This window comes from Pogoniulus pusillus, chromosome 6 (genome assembly GCF_015220805.1).
Source record: "Pogoniulus pusillus isolate bPogPus1 chromosome 6, bPogPus1.pri, whole genome shotgun sequence".
Taxonomy (NCBI): Eukaryota; Metazoa; Chordata; class Aves; order Piciformes; family Lybiidae; genus Pogoniulus; species Pogoniulus pusillus.
This window is the reverse complement of record NC_087269.1, coordinates 32,090,418-32,103,107: the sequence shown is the minus strand read 5'-3', so window position 1 is coordinate 32,103,107 and position 12,690 is coordinate 32,090,418. Positions and strand designations below refer to the sequence as shown.

Sequence of the window (12,690 nt, the reverse complement as noted above, 5' to 3'; positions counted from 1 at the left end):
ATGTAATCCTCTGTTCATCTCTCGTTAATATAGGACACATTCTCCATACAGTTCAACTAGCTGACCACCTGAGGAACATTAGGAGTTTGGTTTCCATTCAGAATCTTACTGTACCTTGAGAGTTTCAGGTATTTTTGGAGCATCCACTCTGCATGAATGTGTAAGGTAGCCTTCTTCCTAAGCCATGTCAGTAGCCCCATGGAAACAGTCTAACTGCTTTCTAATACCCATCAGTCCTTGTTCCACTAGCTACCACTGATAGGTCATCCTTGACTTTACACAATACACCATCAACCACTTTAGAAATTATCTTCTCTGGAGTATTTTTACCTGTCTCAATTTTTTTGCAGTAGTTATACTTTGAAGCATCTTCATGTATTTAGGTATTTTATATTCTTAGTTGGCCTCCTTATCAAGACAATGCCAATAATATCAATTATATCTTAATTAACAATAAAATAGATGAGCAGAATTGAGCAGTCTTCACTACTACATTCACAATATTATGGCACTGCTTCATTACTAGACACGTTGAAACAACTTGAAGCACTCCCATCTAGCAATTTAAAATTAGCTTTTCCAGGTTTGAGTGTGCAAGATACTAGCAAAAGTATTTTCTTATGGCATATTTCTTCTGCAGCATAGCACTAATTCATTCTCTATGAATTACATTTTCCCCTGTGAAATAGAAATGTATATAATTCATAGGAAAACAAAAGACAGAAAAAGGCAGCATATCTTTACCCTCCGCACATCTTTGCCAAATGTTTCGCTGTAGCTGGTGCCAAGTATTTCAAATTGAACATAGGGGTTGGCGCCATCTTCTCTGAACTCCATGACACCAGTAAGCCCAGTTATATGGCCCTAAGGAAGGAAGTGTTGGAAATTTTAGAACAGCACAAATTTGCTTTTAGAAACACCCTTCTTCACTAGAGGGATGCCAAAATTGATTTGGAAATGGTCACAGTGAATTCAAATGTTGCAATCACATGTTGTGTCCCTGCCCATGGCAGGGCAGTTGGAACTAGATGATCCTTGTGGTCCCTTCCAACCCTGACTGATTCGATGTTTCCTAGCTCAGACACAGTGCCAGATAAAAGACTTCTTGTTTTGTTTTGCTTTGGGATTTCTTTGGAGAAAATTACCACTAATATATTCACCATATATTGCGGGGGAATAAAAGCCACCAAGCCCTCAGCATTGGCAAAGACAAAGGAGAAAGACCTTAGCGGACCTTGAGACAGCAGCCCCATTGGTGTAACTGAGGGCAGCAGGTTTAGTTCTGGGGTTAAATACCAAAGCATGAACTCCAGGTCCAAATGTAAAAATGTGCCTGTTGTGCTCCCAAGAGGGGCACAAAGAAACTTTCTTGGTGAAAGTATCACAGAATATGATTTTATTTTTGCAGCAAAGAAGCTTGAAACAGAAGTTTTAATTTAGCAACTGAGGGTAGTGTCATCTGTAGGATTGGTCAGACTGCAACAAAACATATGATCATCTTACTACAAAAAAAAAACATGTTAGCAATATATATGGGAGAATGGATGGGTTTTTTTCCCCCCAAATAATTGGTGAAGTTAGCACAGTAAATTACAAGTGGTTTTTCCCACTGGTATATGTGATCAAATCTTTCACACAAGAATTTAGCATGCATCTGCAAAGCCACCATACTGTCCTTATTTGAATAATTCAATGTGTGAAAAGACAGGGTAAAAGTTAGTGACAACTTGACTAAATCATATTCCTTTTACTCTAGGCTAGAGTACACAAGTAAGTAACTGACAATGTTCAATGAACTTATAAAGCTAGTTGAGCTCTAGGAACATAAGTCAATGCTCATCACTGGTTGAACAGCTGACTTCCTTAAGTTCTTCTCTATGGGAAATTATTATGATGCATACACCCTTCAACTTCTATGACTATTCCTAATCACACTACCTCCACAGTAAGTAGCTATGAGAACAACAGAAGCAGAGTGCACACCACTGGAACACTACTGCAGCGTGTGCAATTCATTTGTAATAAATCACTTGTTTGTTTAATAGCTGTAGATCACTCCTGGTAGCTGTAAATCAGTTGCAATAAATCAAAGTTGAATAGAGGTCAAAATCGTCTTCAAAAGTTAATCCCAAGAAGAAATAAACTAAGCCTTTCAGCTGCTTACAGCACAGTGGTTTTTCTGCTCTCACCTTCTTAATAGTCTCTAGCATGGATCGTCCTCCATTCCAGGGTTTGGTGGATTTCCTCATGCAGTTCAAACTTGCCATGCTGTGCCATTTCCTGTCCTCCAGTTTTCTGTGGAAAGCATTGGCCAGCATGAGCACACTGTCATACAGGTACAGGTTGGAAACCTGCAAACAATAATAACAATGAGCCTCTTGGTTTATTTGAGCTTCCTCTGGAACACACTGTAAAACCACCAAACAAAACAAACTGCAAGAAGGTACAAGTGGAAACTAAAAGCTGTGTATGTTTGCCTTAATCAACAGCCAAGGCACTTGAATTCAAATACCAGAGCTCATTCCCACCTTCTTTCCTGGGCATCTGGGCCCTTCTGTCCAAGACAGTGGCACATTTGCATTGCACCCTGCAATGCAGTGCTGTATTGGCATAACAAATCACAGTTCAGATATAAAGTCAAGCTGTAAAGTACTGCTAAGAAAGGCAAGGATTGCTACTTTGTCAATCCTTTGAGCAAGGAGAAAAACTAAGTTTCTGTTCTTTTTGTTCATTTGAGCAACCTCCTTGGTAATTTCTGGCACAGCAAAATATAATACTAATGCAACAGTTTAGAACAGAGGAAGGAGAAGTGACAGTATTGTTTTGATCTGATTGTCTCTCTCCATCAAAGACACTGGAGACAGGTTACTATTCTACTTTCTCTACAGTTATTGATTTTAGCATCCTTAGTATTTAATTTATATGAGAGAAAAAGAGAACAATATTTGACAAAGGCTCGAGTGAGAACAACACACTAGTAATTCTCAACTATGTATTTAATTTTTCATACCAAGATACAGGCAGCAAAACACATGATCTGCTCTTTGACATGCAGTGGCACCCACAAAGTAAAACTTTACCTGTGGAAGTTGGTTGAAATAAATGGTTTTAAAAGAACAATTAGATGTTCTCCATCTAGTTGATCAAACAGGGCTGGGTAATAGGTTGGACTGGAGGATCTCAGAGATCTCTTCCAACCTGGTTGATTCTACGATTCTATTTCCAAAGTTTACATGTACTCTTCTAAAAATATATGCAGAGATTCAGGGGTGTTGACTTCCCTCTTGATAAAAAAAATCCCAAAGCCACAAAATAAAGCACCTTAAACCACACACCTCAAAGCCCACTTGCTTAGTAGATTTTTACATGCATAGAGAAAATGCAGTATCTTACATGCCATCCTCTGCTACCTACCAATTATGACTTTACATCCTCACTTTTAACTTACAACTCGTTGTTTGCTTCTTTAGAATCACCACAGCTTAGAAATGCTTTGCATATTCTTGGGTGGCACTGTTTTTTTAACAGAATCATAGAATCAAACAGGTTGTAAGAGACCTCCAAGATCATCCAGTCCAACCTATCGCACAGCCCTGTCCAATGAACTACACCACGCCACTAAGTGCCTCAGCCAGTCTTTTCTTCAACACCTCCAGGGATGGGTCCTTTTCCCACCCATTCAGCCTGTCAAGGTCCCTCTGCAGAGCTCTCCTACCCTCCAACAGATCCACACCTGCTCCTAGCTTGGCGTCATCTGCAAACTTACTGACTCAATCCCCTCATCCAGATCATCAATAAAGATGTCAAACAGGACCAGGCCCAGCACTGATCCTTGGGGAACACCACTAGTGATTGGCTGCCAACTGGACGTGGCACCATACACCACCACTCTCTGGGTGGTTTTTAGCTCTGGAAAACTACAGCCTTATTACCAGAAACAGTTTGATTTATTTGCTAGCAGAGCAACACTGGTTTACTTTTCTCTCTACTTTCTGTGCTCATAGAGGAGCTGCCATGATTCTGGATGTATAATAGACTGGAAGCCTGAGAGAACCGCTCTTGAAGATCCAACTCGAAGTACCTTATGCTGTAACCCAAAGCACTGTTTTTCAGAAGAGAAAATATGCGAGCGAGAAAAAACAAAACACAGCAGAAAAATCTCTCTCACTGAGGCTGGATTTGTAATATTAAGAAAACCTATTATCTCTTTTAAAATATTTTTTCCTCTCTGCTTGCTAAGTCATAGATTAACACAAAAGAGAGAAGTTCATCCTGCAAGGGCAAAACCCTTTATAAATTATAAAGCATGTTTAAAAGCATTTTTTTTTAATGCACAATGATCAAAATCCAAACAGTTTATTAATTTAAAACAAGAGGAGGCAGGATGTTCACATGATGATATTGGTTTTGTAGTCTTGTACGTCAAGAGCCACTTCTTTGAAGTTCAAAAAGCAATCAAGAGCAACCAAAAACATCCTGGTGACCTAGAGAATAACCTATTTTGATCCTTCAGTGTGCAGAGCAAAGCCCAGGTCCTGAATATCCATGGTAGTATAAACATTGCCTTTGCCTAATGTCAAAAGGAAACTAGCTTTATGCTAGAAAACAGAATTAGGAACCCAGGTCTAATCTGATCCACCACACACTAGTATAGACTTACATAAATTTTCAATGACAATGGAAGTGTCTCCATATCATGTTATTAAATGAAATGTTATGTTTTTTTTAATGTGGATTTAATGAGATTTTCCAGAATTATTTAATTTTTAAAGTTATACACAAAGACAGCTTTTAGCTTTTTCACAGGCAGTAATCATAGACGAGTGTTATTCTGTGAAGGCCAGCAAGCCACAAGGACTGACCCCAACTTATGACTCGTGAATTAAGCCAGAACTTTAGCCAGACAGGACCACCAAAGAGACCAGCTGGGAAGACAAGCTGACACCCACATGCCAGTGCTTCAAAACCTCATTCCCAAGCTGGGCTTCTGTACCCTGCTGCTGCCAAAATCATCCTGCAAGTGGCCACAACACTCTGGATGAAGCAGATGGAAAAGGAACTCAGCCCAAGTACAGGCTGCCAGCAGCAGAAGTGCCTGCTGCCTGGGGAGTGAGATCATTGTGCTTGCGTATGCACACACCAGCATGCCCTAAAACTGTGTTTCAACTTTCAAAGTTCAAGTACTGCCACATGCAGTTATGCACTTGTGTTTCTAATGACAGGACGTCTTACTAGGAGCAGTGAAGAGCGGTGGTTTACTTATGGTGTAAGTACACTTACAAGGATATTGTTAGAGTGAAAAGACTAAAAAATTGACCTATTTCATTTTCTTAATTTAGTTTGCAGAGGCCGTTGCGAGACTTTGCCTGAGTGCCTGTGTTTTAAATACATGCTTCACTGCTCATGGAGAACAAAATCACAGCCAGCAGTCTGGCATTCACGAAGAAAAAAAACCCCAAACAAACAACAAAACAAAACAAACAAAAAACTCCACAGAGTAAAAAACCCAAATATTCATTAACGACTCAAATGTCAGCTTTATTGTCATGGAGAAAAATGAAAGCCTGAATAAATTTTTCCTTAAAACCAGAGAAAAGCAGGCCTCAGTTGTACATTTATTCAAGTCTTATGGCAGTAAGGAATCTAACTAGTGAATTATTTAGTGCTTGTCCCATTCTAGTTTAATCTACCTCAAAAAAATGAGGCTTCCAAAGTTTTCTTTGGAATACTCCACTCTCACAATCTTTTCTTCTTATTGATAAGCAAATGTTCTTCCCTTATTACTTCGTGCTGGTTTGAGGCCAATTGGAATATTTTAATGGTATATTAGATCATTGGTTGTGAAAAGAAAATAACGATGACGTCTATTGCCACAGGCTGTTTACCATTGGTAAAGGGGTAACAAGAGATGGGGAGAAAGGCTTAACATAAGCAAGTTCCAGAGTTCCAGTTTATCACACCCAAGCATGGGCTTATATACTTTCTATCAGAAGGCTACATAAAAAAGTTACAAATCATGTTAGACTCCAATTGGTTACATACACTTGGATTAGGACTACATTAGGATTACACCCTAATCAGCATAGACATTCTTCATATTCTCTCAACAGCACATATATTGTGTCTGAGCAGTTCTGTCAGCAGAGATAGGTGAAAACCACAGACTCCAGCCTTACATTTGTTTACATTTGTTACACCATTCTCTAAGGTCATTCCAACCCTCTATCAGCACTTCTGAACTCATGCACTCTTTCCTGTCCATGGCTTATGTTCCACTGTCACAGTCAGACAGTTCTATGGAATAACTGCATTTAATATTACTACATCCAACAGTCTATATCATTCATTGGTTTGCTGAGAGGGATAAAAAGTTAAAACATAAACTATGTTCTCTCACTTTGTCCTGGGACTTTGCCCTGTTTGTTTCTCTGTCTGGCCTGTGTGGCTAGATTTAATTACTTCATTTTCTAGCCCAGATCTGCTTTGATACTTTACCTCTAATCTCAGCAATTAATGCGTAAACTGTCCTTTGTTTATCTGAGTCCATCTGAGATGGGATGGGGAAAGAAACAGAGAGGGAGTAACTCTGAGCCCTTCTGGGCAGTTTGCTTTGCCTGGGAGGGAATCTGGATTTCTGTATTATTTCTAAATTGTATATAATTGTAAATATTTGTATATATTGTGTATATATGCATGTAAATTTTGCCGTGCTACAAATACAGCTTCATCTTACTTCCAAACCACCTGAGTTAGTTTGTGTAATTTCAAATGGTGGGGAGGGAAGGTTCCTAGCTATGCTAGTTTAAAGCTAGCTAGACTGTTTTGGTGAGATGGACTAGATTACAGGCTGTGAAAAGCCTGTAATCTAATCCATCTACTTCGCTCATAGCCTTGCTGAGATGTATAAGACTAAAAAAAAGACTGGATGAGGCACTTAGTGCCATGGTCTAGTTGACTGGATAGGGCTGGGTGCTAGGTTGGACTGGATGATCTTGGAGGTCTCTTCCAACCTGGCTGATTCTATGATTCTATGAAAAGCAAAACATAGGTAAGGGAGTCTTCTCCTCTGCTGCTGGCAAGCTCCGAGATGGATCTCACTCTCTAATCTCACCCTCTATTTTCTTTTCTAATCCACTTTGCTTCCTAACCCCCCTGGCCAAACCTCCATTCTTCCTTGGGGCTGGGGTAAGGTTGAGAGGGGCAGGGGGAAGGTGAAGGGGTGGTTGAGAGCCCCTCATGGGGACTCAAGTTTCTGGGAGGGGATTTCTGTCTATAACTGTATATACTGTAAATATCTGCTTGTATATTGTTCTAGCTGTAAATATAAGCTTCATTCATATTTCCAGAGTCAGCTGAGTCTAGTCCGGGTGGTTTCCAAAAGTGTGGGGGGGCAGGGAACACCCAAACCACCACACTAGCCCATCACATATTTTTTTTCCCCTTTACTGAAGTTCATATTTCACACCACTTTTCCATGCCTACAGTATGTATTTTCACCCTTCAGCTATTTACTATGAGTATTTATCATAATTATCACAGAATTAACCAGGTTGGAAAAGACCTTCATAGTATCATAGAATCAGCCAGCTTGGAAGAGACCTCCAAGATCATCCAGTCCAACCTAGCACCCAGCCCTGGCCAATCAACTAGACCATGGCACTAAGTATCTCATCCAGTCCAACCTATCACCCAACAACTTCTAATTAACTAAACCATGGCACTAAGTGCCTCATCCAGTCCCCTTTTAAACAGCTCCAAGTACAGTGTTTCCACCACCTCCTTGGGCAGCCTATTTCAATGGCCTGTGAAGAACTTCTTAACATCCATGCTAAGCCTGCCCAGCTTGAGGGTTTTCCTTCCTCAGTATATTTTTTAACAACATGTTAACTATACTACAAGGCCTGGATTACCCTGTAGTACTTAAGCTTGTTAGCTACAGGCATCAACTTCACTCACTAAACATCTCAAGAATTTGGAACATCTCATGCTTGCTGTCCAAGGCAAGTCTAGCAGGAGATGTTTAATAGAGAAAACAGAACACAACTAAAAGTCAGGAAGGAGCACAAGAGGTGGTGTAGGGATTGCAGAACAGTGACTTTACCCATCTTATTTATAAACAAACATGAATACAAATTAGGTTTCTGACACAACAAAAAATGAAAAATTGGAGTAGTGACCCTTTATCCAAGCCACTGCTGTCCTCTCCTTGATAGAGGACTGAACAAAAATTCAATTAAGTAATTCTGCAAATAGAGAACTCCAGCAGTGTGCTAGTTTGAAGCAGGCTAGAATGTTTTGGTGAGAAAAAGTAGATAATTTAGCTGTGAAAAGGAAAACAATTGTGATGTCAACTTCCCTCACAGTCTCGCTGAGATGTATGGGAACAAGAAGGGAAAACATTAGATAACACTTTCGCCATTTTGTCTTCACTCTCTGCTTCTGGCTTCAGACTGAGCTACATCTCCCTAACCTCACTGCCACTAACCTTGCTTCTTAACCTCTTGGCTGAACCTCTTTTCTTCCTTAAGGACTGGGGTAAGGTTGAGAGGGGCAGGGGGAAGGTGCAGGGGTGGTTGAGAGCCCCTCCTGGGGACTCAGGTTTCTGGGAGGGGAGTTGTGCTTCTGTATTACTTTTACTTTGTATATTTCTGTATATAACTGTATATATTGTAAATAGCTGCTTGTATATTGTGCTAGCTGTAAATAAATAGCTTCATTTATATTCCCAGAGTCCGGCTGAGTTAGCTGGGGTTCTTTCTAAAGTTTGGGGGGGGGGGGGGGGTGGGGTGGGGGGTGGGTAACAGCCAAACCACCACAAGCAGTGAAAAGAGGTAGTCTGAGCAGAGAGGGAAAGCTTACTCCAATATATACTTGGGGTTCTAGTCTTCAGAGTACTCACAAAATTCCAAATGGTCAGAAGACATCCACAGTTGTGTGGGGTTTTTAATCAATTCTGCTAACACATCTTGTAGAAAACACATGCCATTGGGCTTCAGGGAGACATTTTGGTGTGAAATGGGCAGTATAGTCAGTTCAAGCGTACTTTTCATTTGTGTTATACTCAGAAATTTCTGAGTTTCACCATGACTGAACATCTGGCCAAAAGTCTAAATTGAACTTTGCTAAAGACACATGCAAATGTAGCATTCAAATGAAAGGAAAAGTGTGACTCATCGATCCTTTATGGGAGGATGTGAACACTTTAATGGGGTTTAATCAATATTTACTGTCCCCAGGAGTACTTAACAGCTGTGAAAGGACAGCAGTGTAAATAGATCAAATCAGGGTAAGTGTATTTAGTTGGACAAAACTGCAGGATCAGGCCCTTAAGTTTAGGCAATCAAACACATCTCCAAAACAAACAATTCCAATTACAGCGGTTAAATTGCAGTTGTTCCTGAAGACAGGTCATAAATAAAAACACAGCTTTGTAGGAGCAACTGGTAAGTGATGTCTATAAAAATATTGGATGGCCAAGCCTTCTAAGAGTTTTTACACAGAAGAAGAGCAGCTGTTTCAGTGAATATCCTCACACTCTTCTCAACACCTTCAAATACCTTGTGGGAGACTTTAACCTGCCAGATATCTGCTGGGAACTTAATTCAGCAGAGAGGAGGCAGTCCAGGAGATTTCTAGAGTGCATGGAGGACAGCTTCATGACCCAGCTGTTAAGTGAGCCCACTAGGGGTCAAGCTCAGCTTGACCTGCTGCTCTCCAACAGAGAAGGGCTGGTAGGAGATGTGGCAGTGGGAGGCTGCCTGGGGTGTAGTGATCACGAGTTAGTGGAGTTTTCAATATGAAGGGAGGTAGGGAAGCACTACAATAAAACCTACACCTTGGACTTTCGGAGGGCAAACTTCAATTTGCTTAAGAAACTTATTTCCAAAGTCCCCTGGGCAGCAGTCCTTGAGAACAAAGAGGTCCAGGATGGTTGGACCTACTTTAAACAGGAGCTCCTGAAGGCACAGGAGCTGGCAGTTCCCATGTGCCGGAAGATGAGCCAGCGGGGAAGGCAACCAGCCTGGATGAGCAAACAGGTCCTGAAGGAATTGGGGGAAAAAAAGAGGGTGTATCGCCTTTGGAAGGAGAGGAAGGCTTCTCCTGACGTGTTTAAGGAGGTAGCCAGACTATGCAGGAGAAAAATTAGAGAGGCTAAGGCCCAGCTAGAACTTAGGCTGGCCACTTCCATGAAAGATAACAAAAAGCACTTTTATAAATTTATCAATGCTAAAAGGAAGGGCAAGAAGAGCCTCCACTCCTTGCTGGACCAGGAGGGGAACACTGTAAATGATGATGAAGAAAAGGCTGAGGTTCTGAATGCCGCCTTCGCCTCAGTTTTTAACAGTAAGGAGGGAGGAGGAGGCAAGTGGCCTCTTGAACTGGGGGATGGGGTCGGGGAGCAGTGTGTTCCCCTGGAAATTCATGAAGAATTGGTTCAGGACCTGCTGAGCCACTTGGACACCCACAAGTCCATGGGACCAGATGGGATCCATCCTAGGGTGCTGAGAGAGCTGGCAGCTGAGCTGGCCAAGCCACTCTCCATCATTTTCCAGCAGTCCTGGCTCACCGGAGAGGTCCCAGGAGACTGGAAAATGGCCAACGTGGTCCCAATCCACAAGAAGGGTCGGATGGAGGAACCTGGGAACTACAGACCCGTCAGCCTGACCTCAGTGCCAGGGAAACTGATGTAACAGGTTATCTTGGGGGCAATAACTGCGCACCTTAGGGATGTCCAAGGGCTCAGGTCCAGCCAGCATGGGTTTAGGAAGGGCAGATCCTGCCTTTCTAACCTGATCGCCTTCTATGATCAGGTGACCCGCTTGGTGGATGTGGGGAGGCCTGTGGATGTGGTCTATCTGGACTTCAGCAAGGCCTTTGACACTGTCCCCCACAGCAAACTGCTGGCTAAGCTGTCAGCCCGCGGCTTGGATGGCAACACTCTGTGCTGGGTTAGGAACTGGCTGGAGGGACGAGCCCAGAGAGTGGTGGTGAATGGTGCCACATCCAGTTGGCGGCTGTCACTAGTGGTGTCCCTCAGGGATCTGTGCTGGGCCCCATCCTCTTTAACATCTTCATTGATTATCAGGATGAGGGCATCGAGTCAGTCATCAGCAAGTTTGCAGATGACACTAAGCTGGGGGCAGATGTGATTGAGTTGGAGGGCAGAAGGGCTCTGCAGCGGGACCTTGACCGCCTGCACAGATGGGCAGAGTCCAATGGGATGGCATTCAATAGCTCCAAGTGCAGGGTGCTGCACTTTGGCCACAACAACCCCATGCAGAGATACAGGCTGGGGTCAGAGTGGCTGGAGAGCAGCCAAACAGAGAGGGATCTGGGGATGCTGATTGATACCCGCCTGAACATGAGCCAGCAGTGTGCCCAGGTGGCCAGGAGAGCCAGTGGCATCCTGGCCTGCATCAAGAATGGTGTGGCCAGCAGGAGCAGGGAGGTCATTCTGCCCCTGTACTCTGCACTGGTTAGGCCACACCTTGAGTACTGTGTTCAGTTCTGGGCCCCCCAGTTTAGGAGGGACATTGAGATGCTTGAGCGTGCCCAGAGAAGGGCGACGAGGCTGGTGAGAGGCCTTGAGCACAGCCCTACGAGGAGAGGCTGAGGGAGCTGGGGTTGTTTAGCCTGGAGAAGAGGAGGCTCAGGGGTGACCTTATTGCTGTCTACAACTACCTGAAGGGAGGTTGTGGCCAGGAGGAGGTTGCTCTCTTCTCTCAAGTGACCAGCACCAGAACAAGAGGGCACAGCCTCAGGCTGCACCAGGGGAAATCTAGGCTGGAGGTGAGGAGAAAGTTCTTCACTGAGAGAGTCATTGGACACTGGAATGGGCTGCCCAGGGAGGTGGTGGAGTCGCCGTCCCTGGAGCTGTTCAAGGCAAGATTGGACATGGCACTTGGTGCCATGGTCTAGCCTTGAGCTCTGTGGTAAAGGGTTGGACTTGATGATCTGTGAGGTCTCTTCCAACCCTGATGATACTGTGATACTGTGAAATACATCAAAGAAATTCCTGGAATAGCTCTTAGGTAGAAAGGTTGGACTCTGAATCCTGAGAAGAATAACTTCATTAATTTTCTGTTTGTTTGCTTGTCTTTCCACTTTTATTCTTAGTATATCTTTTGGACCATGCCTAATGATTTCAGATTCACGTCCCTGTGCCATGTTTTAGTACAACTAGACTCTCAAGTTGATTTTATCAATTCTAGAAATGGTAAGTATGGGAATAAACAACCTGTAATGGCAACTGCGTTTCTAAAGAGAAATCTTAAAAATACATAAACAGAAGGAGAAAACAAACAAGAAGAAGCTGGTTTTTGAGTTTAACACATTGTGAACAACCTGATGAAAGAAAAAAAAAGATCTTTACCTCAGGTTTGAAATTGAGAAAAATCAGGTATGTAGATGACTTCAAAACTAAAATTTAAAGGGGAAGATTTTGGAAAGAAGCAAACTATGCATGGACATTTCTTCAAACTGATCCTGTAAGACTATGTCTGAAATAGTCTAAACAGTTTAATAGCAATAATTCCATTAAACACCTTCCACATGTCAAGCAGGGAATGATACTAGATCTATCTAGGACTAACCAGATTTACCTATAAATCACAGAACCAAGCAGGTTGGAAGAGACTTCCAAGATCATCCAGTACAACCTAGCACCCAGCCCTGTCCAGTCAACTAGAC

At 42.5% G+C, this 12,690-nt stretch overlaps 1 protein-coding gene across 13 annotated transcripts in view; it reads right to left on the bottom strand.

Annotated features, from left to right (window-relative positions):
- Positions 1-12,690, bottom strand: part of GRID1 (glutamate ionotropic receptor delta type subunit 1) — a 772,772-nt gene that overhangs the window by 216,119 nt on the left and 543,963 nt on the right. For all 13 annotated transcript variants that reach the window (XM_064145128.1, XM_064145119.1, XM_064145118.1 and 10 more), the window contains 2 exons: positions 2,190-2,351; positions 745-864 (listed from right to left, as the gene is read on the bottom strand). In XM_064145128.1, coding sequence (XP_064001198.1) covers positions 745-864; positions 2,190-2,351 — 282 coding nt within the window. The remainder of the gene's footprint in view (positions 1-744; positions 865-2,189; positions 2,352-12,690) is intronic.